This window comes from Hevea brasiliensis, chromosome 4 (assembly GCF_030052815.1).
Source record: "Hevea brasiliensis isolate MT/VB/25A 57/8 chromosome 4, ASM3005281v1, whole genome shotgun sequence".
Classification (NCBI taxonomy): Eukaryota; Viridiplantae; Streptophyta; class Magnoliopsida; order Malpighiales; family Euphorbiaceae; genus Hevea; species Hevea brasiliensis.
This window is the reverse complement of record NC_079496.1, coordinates 9,234,697-9,250,407: the sequence shown is the minus strand read 5'-3', so window position 1 is coordinate 9,250,407 and position 15,711 is coordinate 9,234,697. Positions and strand designations below refer to the sequence as shown.

At 31.7% G+C, this 15,711-nt stretch overlaps 1 protein-coding gene across 1 annotated transcript; it reads right to left on the bottom strand.

Moving 5' to 3' along the window:
* Nucleotides 1-3,291: 3,291 nt before the first annotated feature.
* On the bottom strand, nt 3,292-6,996 carry LOC131179174 (beta-glucosidase 18-like). Its single transcript, XM_058145247.1, has 12 exons — nt 6,805-6,996; nt 6,312-6,381; nt 6,059-6,117; nt 5,438-5,513; nt 5,267-5,341; nt 5,093-5,180; nt 4,666-4,918; nt 4,459-4,574; nt 4,109-4,361; nt 3,896-3,998; nt 3,664-3,766; nt 3,292-3,575 (listed from the first exon to the last, which is right to left on the bottom strand). The coding sequence occupies exons 1-12, from the start codon at nt 6,940-6,942 to the stop codon at nt 3,362-3,364; spliced, it is 1,548 nt and encodes a 515-aa protein (XP_058001230.1). The 5' UTR covers nt 6,943-6,996; the 3' UTR covers nt 3,292-3,361.
* Nucleotides 6,997-15,711: the final 8,715 nt, after the last annotated feature.

Here is a 15,711-nt window from a genome sequence, read left to right as displayed (position 1 = left end):
AGTACAAGTTGAGTCACTAAAACTGCCAACTCAGAAATTATCCAAAATACTGTTACTTTGGTATTTTGACCATAACTTGAGTTCTATAACCCCAAATTCAGTGATTCAAAAACTGAAATTCAAGTTTAAACATAGAGGAGCAATTGTTATGAAGGAAGTGTGACTAAATAGACATCCTAACCTAGTCAAATTCCTAGATAAAGATAACACATCAATATGAACCTAAATAAAGGTTCATGAGAAAAATGTTATATATGATAATTAAAATACTCATAAGGATAATTAAATATTAAAAATGATATGAATATGTAAATTGGAACTAATGTCCTATTAATATGAAATTAATGGTAACAATGAACAGTACTAGAAAATAGTAACAGTGAATAGTGCTAAATTAATTAAAAATGTTTAATTGCCCATAGTATACCTAGACTTATTTATTTAGTTTGGATAAATTGGTATACTAATTAGGGACTACAGATAGCAGTACTACCTACCGAGAAAATCATGAACTGACAATATATGTCTGGTATGATTGTTCTACAGGCTATATGCCTACTTACTGGCCATTGTGCCTACTTTATTTTTGGCTTTACAAGCTGACAATGTGGTCTCGTACCACGGTGGCCTCGTCGTGATCGACGATATCTTTGGATGATATATGGCTGTCTAACCAGTATACACCCGTGCATCCAGCTTTTATAATTTGTTTTAGGTTTCTTGGGCATTGAAAATGATTAATTAAGATTAAATATACAATAAGTAAACAGAAAAGATCCTGATAAATTAAATTGTTCCCAAAATGCAATAAAAATGTAAAAGACACAGAAATTATGAATTTACCATTATTATTTAAATTGTTAAATTATTGTTATTATAAATTATGCACCACTAAGCGTTATGCTTAGCGCGTTGGTTTTCCATCGCGTAGACACTGGAGATCAGTCCCAGCAGCAGCAACAGGAGCACCAGTAGTGCACTGACAGAGCTCTGACCAGATCTGCCATTGTCCAGAGTCACCTCACCGGTCTTTTGTATTTTGGTAGGGCCCATGTATAGACTAGTATTTTGGTTCATTATGTCTATTCATGATGTATTTCATTTTGGACTTGTAATTAAACTTTGAGATTGAAATGAAAACTTGTAATTTATTATCTATAAATTTCTATATGAATGCAATAGATGATACTTCATTTTTAGATCTCATAAATAATTGTAAATGATATGATACAAGAGAATATGATATGGAAATGTGTGAAATGAATATAGACATGTTAACAAGTGATTAGAGGAAACCCGCCAAATACTAATAAAATAGGGGAGGCTCTGTCCGGGTCCGAGGCACTTCTTGCTCCGGCACTGAATGTGGCACTTCTTGCTCGACTATACAATAGACGGGTAAGGGGCGTCACAAAATCTTTATTATTCTTCTTCTTTTTTCAATACTGTGTGATTGTACGATTTTTGTGTGTGCCTTAGAATGGCGTGCTTGTCATAACAATGGAGTTTGACATGATATAGTTAATGAGTTTGACAAACCACCAGCTCATAACATTCAGTCCGATATTTTTTTCTTTTATTATCATTAATCATTAAAAAAATACCAATATGAGGCTCTCAAATTTTATTCATATTTATCTAATAATATAGAAAATTATAATTGAAATATTAACTAAGCATACTACAAAAAAAAAATTGTAAATTACATGCTAATTAATTAACTGATGCAGAATGAACACCATTTCCGAGTTTCTCACTTTCTGCTCAATATGCCAAACACCAGATATACTCTTCTTTACTCTGATGTCAAATAGGACTAAGTCGAAAGGTAATTTATGAATCTTTTTGCAGCTAGAAGTGGTGCAGGATCGCATTAAGCCATTTGTGAATGGATTATTTGCAGATTTATATTATTACTTATGGCTGTTTACGTTGTTGTGAAAACCATTCTCTGATTATTATGTGGCATTGAGTAGGGTGGCAGCTCAGGTATCCTAAAGCATCGGTAGCTGATGCTTAGCCAAGAAAATGCAAGAAAGTTACTGGTTGATGCAAAGTCGTTTTAGGCAATGCAGGTACTGAAATGTGTAACAATGATGATTATACAACAGATTTTTAGTTGGCGGTATAATAGATTGTCCTATTTTGCAATTGTTGAATATATAATTGCGTTTCCTTCATGATTTGTATTGGATTTTTGGGGCGTTACAATGCGACTAGTGGAGGTCGAGAACACTTTACCCAATGGATTTTACAACTGGAGATCAATGAATGAAAGGGACTATGTTTCCATCACGTATCACAAACACTGCATTGTCAAATGCAGCTACTTTAGGCCACATAGCAGAAGATACCTGGGTATAGCATTATGACAAGAGGGGAGCATACACAATTGAATCAGCCTATTCCCCTTTAAGATTAAAAAAGAAGGTGAAGCCAATAACTTGAACCCATGTCCTTTTAAGACAGCACATGATAAATTTTGGAAATCAATTTGGAGACCAAAGGCGCAGCCAAAGATTAAAACTTAGTTGCGAAGAATCTGCTTCCAACAAAGAATAACAATTAATCACATCAGAAGATGGATTGGATTCAAGAGCTCAACCTGCTACAGGATGCATGTCCTCCAGCACAGACAGAGCCCTACCAGCAATTAAAGAAATAGTAAGTGGCAACCTCCTCCTCAAGGATCACTCAAATTCAATTCTGATACTGCATCAAATCATAAGTCACAATCAGTATGCTATGTTGCACTCTGCAGAATCACAGAAGTGAAATTATACAATGCAAGACAGCAAGCAGTAATAGCACTTCTCCCCTGGTAGGAGAAACACTAGCCCTGCTAGAATCCATTAGCCTTGCTCAGGATATGGGACTACAGAAACTTATCCTAAACTTTGTGCGAATCTCTCACGAGGAAACATGATGTCTATTGGGAAATTGACGGCTTGGTGAAACACATTCATAGACAGATTGAGTTATTCCAGCCCTGTGTCTTCAGCTTGCTCAAAAGAACTGCAAATACGATTGCAGATTGTATAGCAAAGCAGTGTTTTTAGGCTTTTCTTGTAACATTCCAGTTATAATCCTCTGTTGTTGAGAAAACTTTTGATTTTGGATTCACTTGGGAATGTAATATTATTACGCTTTGATCAAAAAACAAAAATCATTAGATTGCAAATGCGCAGAATAAACAACTTAAATAAATACAAATATTTATATATGAACACTGTTCTAGATTACAAATGCACAATGTAATATTATAATTCTTTACTCAAAAATATTTTTTGGATTGCAAATGCTACAGTGTAAACAACTTAAAATAAATATAAATATTTCTACATGTGAACACTGTTCTAGATTACAAATGCGCAATGTTCTGTTGCCATTCTTGGGGATGATGAAGAGCTTCATTTTTCAGGAAATGCTGGAACCATTTGGCTGATCTTTTTGGTGTTCTCTGCATTGTTGTGCGGTCTACATGAACCAACCCAAAGCTTATGGTATATCCATATGTCCATTCAAAGTTATCTATCAGAGACCAATGGAAGTAGCCCCTCACATCTGCTCCATTCCTGTGATCATTATTAACCTTTATAAGATCACCGCGTCACCTTAAAAAAGAAAGGAGAAATATTGATAGGCAAGGATATATGAATCTACCTCATTGCAGAAACTAGAGAAGTGAGGTAACCCTCCATGTATTCCACCCTGTTCGTGTCATTGAGCATATCTTCAATGTTTCTACTGCTAGGTTGTGCATATCCTACAATTAGCATGTATATATTATCATTAGACTGAATTTCAAATATCTGTTTGATAGTTGCAAGATTACACAAATTTAAGTCAGCAGAAGATAACAAAATGGTAATTGCAATTTAATTTTCTGATATACCGTTTTCTGTGATGAACATGGGCGTGTTGTTGTATCTATCTTTGAAATACGTGATTGTCTTTTCCATGCTATTTGGAACAACATAGAACGTAGGCATTGCTGTCTGTAAAGACCCAAAAAGAAAACGAAAAATGAAGAAGCAATGTTAAGTATTGTTTTTAATTATCATCTGCTTCAATTGCTATTTAGATAGTTAGCTTCTGCATATCTTACTGGCTCTCCTATAAGAACTCCATCTTTTGTTCCAGTTCCATAAGTAAAGGTGTCTTTGAGTAAATCATCATGATAATTGCATGGTGAAAGCAGACAATCCTTTGCATAGAGAGTGCTATAATGGTTGATTCCAATGAAATCCAATTTGTTTGCCAGTTTCCTCTTGTCCTCCATCGAAAATGCTGGTAGCCTTAGACCTACAATTTGTCGCATCTCTGGTGGGTACTCTCCATACATAATGGGATCCATAAACCTATACACCAAAAAAAAAATTGCATTAATAGGCTCATCTAAGACCAAGCGACATCTTTATATGATAAACCTTGAATTACGAGTAATTAATTACTTACCAAGCAGCAATGAAACCTAGAGCCCGTTGAGCAGCCACACGATCAACTGGAATGTCTCTTAGTGGCTCATACCAGTAGATATGTAATACAATGCCAATCTTCCCTCCTTGTTTTTCCTATTTCAAGTAATAAATATTAAGCAAACATGACAAGGGAAAGAATTAAATCTTTGTTGGTTATTTGATGATATGCTATTGTGTATAATACCTGATACTTTTTTCTGTAAATTTCAGTAGCTGTGGCATGAGCAAGTATCATATTATGAGCAGCGATGTAAGGTTCTAATTCAGAGTCTCCGGCTTTGCACTTGCCTACAGGGTAAGAGCATCGGTTTGGTGGCCATATTCCACTGTAATACCCATATTGGGCCACCATATTAGCTTCATTGAGTGTAATCCAATGTTTCACTCTGTCTCCAAATGCCTCGAAGCAGATATCTGCGAAGTACCCGAAATCATCCCTGTAACAAGATTAAGATGGTAGAGTAGATGTTAATATTTCTTTTCAATAGTGGTAGCAACTTACATTCTTTAACTAAAATTACAAATATGATATTTAATATGCAACAAGATCCATATTTATAACTTTCGCCTTATGAATGAAGACTCGCTATATAATAAGGTAAAGAACTTACTGCATTTGAGGACTTAGCCAAGCGCCATATCGATCTTCTAGTTCTTGAGGAACATCAAAATGGTGCAATGTAACAAATGGCTCTATTCCTGCATAATTAAGGAGTCATAATATTAGAAAAAAAAAATAACCTAGGTGCCAAAGTATTATAACGTGGTGGTTCGATGTACTTTACCTTTAAGCAAAAGAGCATTAATAAGCTTATTGTAAAATGCAATACCCTCTGAATTGATCTCTCCAAATCTACCCTCTGTGATTAAAATTAAAATTAATTAAAATATGAAAAATTGAATTAATAAGAAAATTTATATATAATTCAAAGGAAAAAAAATTGTATAAAACATACTTGGAAGGATTCTGACCCATGAAATCGAGAATCTGTACGAATTTACTCCAAGAGAATGCATCAACTCTATGTCATCCTATCACAAAGCAACCATAATGTATAATATTTTGAATATTTTATTGTAAGTATATCATAAAGTTGAGTAAATGTTTGGCTGTAAAGTGGGAAAAAATCTCTTGTTATTTTTCCCATTTGAAATCAGTTTGATTTGGACTGTTTTTCATTAGTAAATAAGTGAGCTGAAAAATATACTTTCTTTTTTTAATTTCAACAAATTTATTTTAAAAAACCTTAATTTTTAAAAACACAAATTCACATGTTTTATTATTTTATAAAAAATTATAACTTTTATTGCTTAATTATTTAATAATTTTATCCCCCAACTATGAACAGAATCAAAGTTATTTAAGTTAGCTCTGTTCCTGTGATTGACAGGAACTTTCAGAGCTCCAAATAGTGGAAGAATGTCAAATTTCAAGGTTGCTTATAGCTTGATTAATTAATCATCTGTCAACAATGATGGGTTATGGAAAAAAGAAAAAAAAAACAATGATGGGTTCCCACAAATTCTTTAACATATTATATTGTTAGTCGTCTAAATTCAAGGAAATTATCAATTACCAAAAATTGATGATAGTGATCATCAGCTGTATTCCCATTGCTTCCATCCTTAATTTCTCCTGATAAAAACAGCAGTCACATTTATCCTCAATTAGTTAATTACGTTACATGGAAAGAAATTAATTAATCCAAATTAAGCATAAACGCAAATGAAAATTTGAGCAACAGCGAACTAGATAAAGTTAATTATATGTCATGAAATTCCTTGGCCTCCAGTCATAAATAAATAAATAAGAAGAATTAATATTTGTACCAGGAGATAAGTGGGTGAATACATCCCAATTGCTGAGGCCTTTGTTGGCTTCCAAGTATGCTCCTTCAATCTGCATGAATAAACACATAAATTAATAATTATTTGTTATATTAGCTAACGCAAGTGAAGATGACGAGCAAGTCCTCAATGTGAAGGCTGCATCAGCATTATATAGGTATATGTCGTTCAGAAGAAACAAGAATGGGTAGATATACACATATGATCAAAAGAAAAGAGGCAAACAGATGAGAGACAAAAGTGATGAATATATAGAATAAAAAGATAGAAAATAAACCATTTAAATATGCATCAATTGATAAGAACCTGAAAACTTAATTATTATTTTTACATAAAATTCCATTTCAGAACAGTTGCATAGGTGTAAAATATAGACCAAACGCAAATTGTGCTGCCGTTTTGTAAGGTTGTAATATATATATATATATATATATATATATATATATATAAAAGAAGCATACATAAACATAGCTACCTGATAAGAAGAAGTAGCAGTCCCAAAGAAAAAAGAAGAAGGGAATTGGCTACGGTTCAAACATGAACACCCACTTATCATCAATGATAGGAAGAGAACTAAAACTGAACACACTTTCTTCATCCTCCTCCTTATCATTCACCACTGATATTCTTTTTAAGTTTTCTTGTTCTGCACAGCTAATAACTAATACAGAGGTTTGGGTTGTCTTATCGCTGGGATCGATCTTCCCTTTATATAGAGAACTGGGTGGCATTTTTGTAAATTTTTGGTTACTGGTTGTTGGATCTTGCACATTAATTTTTGGTCAAAAATAATACATATGTATATTTCTTAACAATGAGGAATATATATTTCTTTTGTGGTTTACTTTTATGATTTAAAATTTCATCAATAAAATATAGAGAAAATTTTCCTGTCAACAAAAAATTCTTCTACATTAAATGGAAACGTGCATGCTGAATAGTCATATGAGACAGGACAATTTCCAGGAAGCATCGATCATGCATGCATGGGACGCCTAAACTGGAACTGCAGTTTCTGAGCAATTAAGCAATGAGCTGAAACTAGCGAACTTTATATAATTATTGATAAATCAATTTTAAGAAAAGAATTCAAATAAATTCTCACACAGCTACATTTGAAAAGAAATCAACTTTATTTAATGAATTAATACAATTCTTTTCATTTAGAATTTTGAAAATACAAAGAACAAGAAATATTAATGGGTCTACATTAATGTCTTATTTTTATATAAAAAAAATAATTTTAATTTATTGAAATCAAAATCAATTGGGCTGCACCAGTTTAACAGTCTTCCTCCAGAATATTGTTGTATGGTCTGATTTTGCATAACATATGTGGGGTTGCGTACCCTGTCAACAAAAAATTATTCTACATTAAATGGAAACATGCATGCTGAATAGTCATATGAGACAGGACAATTTCCAGGAAGCATCGATCATGCATGCATGGGACGCCTAAACTGGAACTGAAGTTTCTGAGCAATTAAGCAATGAGCTGAAACTAGTCAACTTGATATAATTATTTTGATAAATCAATTTTAAGAAAAGAATTTAAATAAATTCTGACTTCGAAAAAAATTTGACTTTATTGTCTATGATAATAAATTATATACTTGATTTGTAAAAATATATAAGTTCCTATTTCTCCTGTGATTATTTGTAATGCTTAAAATTTTAATTATTTCTTTCTTTGAATGAGGGATTAGGGGAACGGTGACTTTAACTTAATTTTGCCAGATGAGTAGTATATATTTAACTACTAAACTAAGTCAAATTATTCTAATGCTTTGATTTTATTAATGAATTTATGTTTTTTCAAAAAGAAAGTAATCTATTAGATTTTTTCTTATTATAGTATTATCACTACAACAAAAATAAACATTAAAATTAGTAGTAAAAATTTTGCAACAATATTAATTTTACTACTATAAAATTAACATATCAGTAACATAAAAAATTATTGCTGATGATACGTAAAAAGAATATAACAATAATCGTTGTTATCATTGATAAATTTTTTAGTAATTATTTTTTTTAGTGACCATAATTTTGTTATAAAATATGTATGACCACAATTTTATACCAATAACTTGCAGCAATTCATATATCATTGTCAAAACTTACTGCAACAAATTTTGTATAAATCTAACATTTTTTTATAGTATGCATTATAAAATTATTATTTAGTTATTAAATTATTAGACTAATCAATATAGAACGCATTTTTATTCTATCTATTATTTTATTTTATTAATTTTATCATTAAATAAAACATTATAATTATTTATTAATAATTATTTGCAAACTAAGATTTGTTTTATTAAAATTAAAATAATCACAGATGACAAGTTGGTTAAATTTTTGCTTTAAAAAAGGTAGTTAAATTTTAATATTTTTCGGAGAAAACAAAAAAACGTGCTAATTGACAAAAATATTTCTTTGAATTAAGATGTATGTATCACTATCTTATGATAATTTTTTTAATTAAATTAAATTAAATAGTATAATCTTTGGAGGAATTATTAAGGAAAATCTGGGAACTTGGACTATATATATGATTACATCATAAAGATTACTATGACTATATATATGATTACATCATAAAGATTAGTACGATTATTCTGCCGTCACTGGTTATCAATATTGAACAAGTCGTCTAAGAAATTGACCCTTTGCCTGGAATATTTTCTTTGACGTCCATTCTCTACAAACAAGTCTTCTTCTCTCTCTCTCTCTCTCTCTCTCTCTCTCTCTCTCTCTCTCTTTTTCTTTTAATTAAGTTTTTTTTTTTTTCCAAAATATAAAGAACTGATGGCTGAAAAATAAATGAAGCCTTGACATGAAATTGACATCAATGCCAACCCAGCTATTGTCTTCTAATGGCCAACAGCCAAATAAATAACAAGTTGCTGTGTGCATTAATCGCTTAATAAAAAATAATTAAAAAGAAGTAATACCCCCAAAACTGAAGGAATAATTAAAAAGAAATGGCCACACTAATAAAATTACATGGTTCAATTATGACGGCCTAAGGGATATGGTCTCACTTTGTTTAACTTTCAAACTAAGTGGATCAAGAAATTCCCTCGCATTCGAGTCTTAATTTGTGTTGGACTATGTCTTAGACATGATGATTTTTTTTTTCAAAATATATTATCCTTTTATTTTTATATATTCAAAGAACTTTAAAATAAAGTGATGTCAATTAGCTTTAACTTAGATGATTAAGTTTGTCTCAGAAGAAACTAATTGTAAAAAATAAAGAAAATCGTAATTTATCAAGTTTTTCTTATTATAGTCTTGTGCATTATAATATTATTTACCTAACAAACTAATGAAGAATGTATTGATACACATATTTTATATGGGCATTTTAGAGTCATTTTGCATTAATTTTGCTCTTTTATTTTAGAGTTTTATAGCAATTTAGTTTTTAATTTAGTTAAATTATAATTTTAGTTTTTTATAATTGATGTTTGAAATTTTTATGTTTTTAATAGGTTTTAAGGTGATTTGAAGATAAAAAGATGCAAATGGTAATAATATATTGTTGTTTGGAGGCTTAGAGTGGTGAAAAAATTGAAAAAATTTTGCTTGAAGAATAGCCGAAATTTTACTGAGCTTCAACATTGGGCAGTGTTATTTCTGAAGCAGGCAGGGAATTTAAGAGAAATCGTAATTTTCAGACGAAGTGACATGAGGCATGATACTTCGTCAGTCGCAGTAAAGAGAAAAGTTAAGGGAGGAAGCGATTTTCAAACGAAGTCACATGCCCCATGTTACTTCACCTGTTTTTTTTTACACGAGGCATGTTGAAATCCAACACGGGGCATGTTGAAATCCAACACTGGGTTGTATTGCATGGCAAATTTTTATGCTGATTATGATTATTTTTTACACCTCATTACTTTTGTACCTTTTGTCCTTATCCCCTTTTAGCTTATTTTAAGCAGATCATTAGGGACATATAAATAGATCTTTTTCTCCTTTTAGCCAAAAGAAAGATCAAGCCATGCAAAAACTTAAAAAAGAGAATAAGGAGGAAGGAAGAGAAAAAGACCATGAGAAAGAGAGGAAGAAGAAACGCCATTTTCTGTTGGGATCTGTTACAAGTAACGTCCAGCTTCAGATATTCTGGGATTCGGGGCTTTCTTTACATGGATTTTTCTACTTTTAGCTCCATTTTATGTTTCTTTCTTTTATTATATCATTTTCCATTGTAAATATTATTATGAGTGAGTAGATTTTCTAAGATTTTTGATGCGAACTACCGCAAGTGCATGGGTCATTCATGTAGTATAAAAAAGATATCGTTCTCACGAAGAGTTGTATTTTCAATTGAATTTTTAATGTAAAATGAACTATATTAAAATTATAATTTAATCAAACAAATAAAAGAAATTTGGTAATTTGAATTATAGGGTATGAAAATACAAGACTCCATTCAAACAATGACTAATTTAATAATTGGCTAAATAAAGAAATTGGAAAATTAATAATAAAAATTGGTGAAATGAGATAAATTAAGCCCTTAAAAGTAAAATAATAAGCAACAATTGTAAAAAGATGATTCTGGAGTTAATGATTCATATTCAAGTCAATTTGAAATTTTCCCTACCTAACCCAATCTATGAATTATGTGTTAAAGGAGATCAATTCTAAAATCCTTTGAAATCTCTTTCGAGTTAAAAAAAAATGTGTGCCTTGATTAATTATATCCTATTTTCGCGGAGTTTAAAATTATCCAAGACCCATTAAAATCTTTAATCAATCTATAAAACCCTCTTAATCCTTAGTATATTTTTAGATGTAAGTTAATTAAGTTCAATTTCTTGATTATCTATCGCTTGGCTCTCTCCTTTCGGTCCTTCAACTAAGGATTAAGAACATAACGTAATAGGCCCTTACATTAAGCATGTCAACAAGCTCACAAGAAATGGATTAAACTTCATAAATTTCATTAAATTGGGACTAGCCCAGTTCAAATCCATAAAATAACTCAAATATTACATCCCTAACTCCATAATTAAAGAAAACTACTCACAATCCATGTTCATTACAAGAGATTTTGTGTAGAAGAAGAAATAAAACATAAAAAGTAAACTTGAAAATAGAAAACCCGATGTTTGGTGTGAAGAATCTGGTGAACAAGAGCCAAAATTCTGGCTAGTGTGTGAAAAATGGCATTCTTCCACTTTTTGTCTCTCTCCTTTTCTTCAATTGTTTCTCTTCTTGCTCTTCTCTTTGCAAAAAGTGATGTAAGAAGGCTTAAATACCTCCTGACAAAAACCCTAGGAAGGCCTAAAAATGGTTTAAGGTGAGGTCACTACAAGTGTGAGAAGATTTGCATCTTTAGCTAACTAATGAGGAAGTGCATAGCTTGAATAGTACTTGTACAACATCTTGTGCAGAGTCAAGTCTGGAGAGGATGAGTGAAAACAAGTTTGCATAGCCATGTAGGTCCCTATGCACATTTTGGCAAGCTCTAGAGTTTTTTCGTGGTACTGCACAGACAGGTGCATAAGCTGTGCAGAGGCTGTACAGGTTTCTATAGATCTCCATTTGTCTCCTGTGGCAGTGCATAAGCAGATGCACAGGCTGTGCGACATCTTGTGCAACTTTCGATAGGTTTTAGCTGTTTTCTGAGCTTTCACATTAAGAAGGTGCACAGCCTGTGCACTATCTTGTGCAACTTTTGCAGGTTTGCAATTTCTCTATTTTTCTAGATGCTGATTGCACAGGCTGTGACCATCTTATGCAACTTTCAGCAACTTACAAAATTTCTTCTAATTTCTGGACACAAGTTGCATAGGCTATGCAATATATTGTGTAGATTTCAGCAACCTTTGAAATTTTCAATTTTTAAGCTTCATTTTTGGCACTTTTAGATTGGGAATTTACTCTTTACTTGTATAATTATTGTTTAGTCCCTCAAAAATACCATTTTATCTACAAATGAAAAATAAAATTTCAAATTAACCCAAAATTAACAAGTATAAAGGAGTAATTAAATAACTAATGAAATTAACTAAAATTAACTAATAAAAGAATAAAATAACTATAAAATCTAACCTAATTGTGTAATGGCCCGGCCCACTAGTAATATTGTCCGCTCTGGGCCGAAGTCCTCACAGTTTTAAAACGCGTCACTAGGAGTTACGAACCGCCAACTTATAAACCCAGCATCTCTCCCGTGTTTTGCTGATGTGGGATTTGCCTAGGGTGTTGCAATCCACCCCCCTTATGGGACTCAGCGTCCTCGCTGAGGTTTGCCCCACCATCGCCCAAGGTTGCACGTGGAGCTGCTCTGATACCACAAATGTAATGGCCCGGCCCACTGGTGATATTGTCCTCTCTGGGCCGAAGCCCTCACAGTTTTAAAACACTTCACTAGGAGTTACGAACCGCCAACTTATAAACCCAGCATCTCTCCCGTGTTTTGCCGATGTGGGATTTGCCTAGGGTGTTACAAAATGACTATATGAAATGCATATGTCAAATATTGCCAAACTCAAATCTTTGTTTGTCCTCAAGCAAATTTTGAAATACAATGCAACTTTAGGATGCCTTGTCCAAAGAATCATGAAAATCACCTATTAGAGCAATCTAACTCACCTCTAGTCATACCAACAATCCATATACCCATCCTTCAAGATGCAAAGACTTTAATGCTTACTCAAGCCTTCACCGCTTAGCCTCAAGTCAATTAATCATTTAAAAATCTCAAAACAACTAATAAAAAAAAGAAAGTCATGCTAAAAAAGAACTCCAAAATAATTAATAGTCAAAGTGCCTCTATATAGAATGATGGAACTTGATGAATGGATGAATAAATTCTCAATCCCATAAGCACACTTTCTATCCCTATCTCCACTAATGTAGCAAGTACAATTACGAGATCAAAAGACTTTTAGGGGTATAATGGGGCTATAAGGCTCAAAATGAGGCTAACAAGAAAAAAGGGTAAAAAGGATTTAAAAATATGAGAATATTTTCAATCTTGAAAACATAAGGTACACTTCTTTTTTTTTTCTTTTTTTTCTTTCATATTTAACTTTTTTTTAAAGAGGAGAGAAAAACACAATGAGAATTTTCAAGTGCTAGCATATTTTACAAAGTGCATAGATTGAAGGGATTACTTTAACACTTTAATATTTTTATTTTGTATCTTCTTTTTATGACCGTCTCTAAAAATATCACCCCCAAACTCATTTTTTTTAATACTTGGGTAGATTTCCTCCAATTTGAATAATAACAATGAAAAGCCCATGGATACTAGCACTTTTATAGAAGATAGGCATCTCTTTGTCTCTTTTTCTTCTTCTTCTTTTTTTTTTGGATAGTGTACTAAATATTATGCATAATTATTCTCATGAAAAGGTTGGTAGTATTTGGTTCATTGGCTAAATAGCAATAAGGGTTTTCAAGAAAATTTAGATATAATGTAGGCTCAAAGGAATTTGCAAAGGTTAATTTTATTGAAGAGAAAAGGCAAAAGATTTAAAATGAGAAGGTTTAAGTCAAATAATGCTTAATCATCTCTTTGTTTAAGTACAAACTAATATTTCGCCTTGAAAGGTTTAGAAAGTTTATTCTAGGATTGGTGAGACATCACTTGACTACCTTTTGTCATAGCTCTCTCTAAACACTCAAATCTCTAAATAACTAATTGGGTGGCTCTTTGGCTAAGAAGATATAGGCAAAGGTAAATATTTCAAAACTTTGCAGCTCTTCGAAACTTTCAATCCTCAATCCCAACTAGAGGTAGGCTAAATCACTATACTAAGCAACTCTCATTACTCAAAGGACTTGGCAAAAATTTTATTTCATGAATGCATGATTTGTAAAAATGAGCAATGTATTAACTAAATATAAGAAATCTATACACAAATTTTCTATATGGTTGCTATATGAAGTATGGTATATATGTATGTGCATGTAAAATATTTACAATATGAATGTATGATGTATGTATTGTATGAAATGAAATACACTTAGACTGAAATGCTAATTTTTTAAAAATCTTATAAACAAACCCAAACTCAAAGCAGACGTTGTCCTCAATGTTAAAATAAATGCCAAGATGGGATAGAATGCAAGGAGTTGGTGCATGAAAGTGCAACAAATTTGTGAAATATAAGTAAGTACTAAAATAAATAATTCTAGAAAATGAGCCGAAAAAGCTTACTTATAATTGCAAGAATTGAAAATGTATCGTATAAATGGAATGGAAAATTATAAAGGTTTACCTTGAATGAAGAATGGAGAATTTGGAGGTAATTAAAATCTAAAAATATCCCTCAACACTATTAAAGAGAACAAACATCATAGAAAAAGTGGTGCTACGCAGGTTAGATTGCATACGCTGTGCAGGAGTTACTGTAACAGAATTTGCTCTGTGAATAATATTTTCTGCAGAATTAGTCCTGCAATAGTAAAACTACATAAGCTGCGCACTAGGTTGTGCAGTTTTCAGCAGAATGAACAAAAAGCATAAACAGTGCTGCAAACTTAAAAATGCATTCCAAAATAGCTGCTAGTGCCAAAATCTCAATTGAAATGAAAAATATAAGTTGCTTGAACTTTATTAAAACCAAAATTAAGACTAAACATGAACAAATAAACTATTTGTGCAAAGTAATAGCACCAAATTCTATTGTGTATGTGAACAATATAATTTCTGTAGAATTACACTGTAAATAGTAAATTCTACAGAATTCTCAGCTTTTTTATGAAGCAAACATCATTAACACATTAAAAATCATCTAAAAAAAATGTCAGCATACTCTCATTGAAAATATACACTGCAAAACCTAAAAAAAAATTCTCCAAATAAGAATTTGCTATAAGACATATCCATCTTCAAAAGCCAAATTCAAGCCCAACACATCAAAGTAAAAATTCACACGCTAACTCAATTCTCAATTCCACAATTAATCAAGCATTTAATTCTTTAATCCAAGCACAACCTCTCACATGAAATTAACATCAAGGAAATAAATTTATTACATCACCTCAACCACTTATCAGAATGAAAAGCAAAAGATGAACTTCTTTAAATGTTGTCCTTCTTGGCAATTTGACAAAATATGCTCAATCTACAATTTTGTATTTTCCATCTTATAAGCATTTGTGCAAGATAAAATGAGATAATTATCAAAAATTGAATTTAGGGGTGATTAAAAACAAAGCAAATAAAATAAAATTAATCAAAACAAAACAAAAGAACTTAGGATGTCTCCCAAGAGTGCAAAGTTAAGGTCATTAGCTTGACCCTTGTCATGTTTCATGGTGACTGAAATTGGAAATTGTTGCCTTTATTCCCAACAGGTGCTTCAATGAATATATACTTCATCTTCTTTCCATCACATGAGAAGATCTC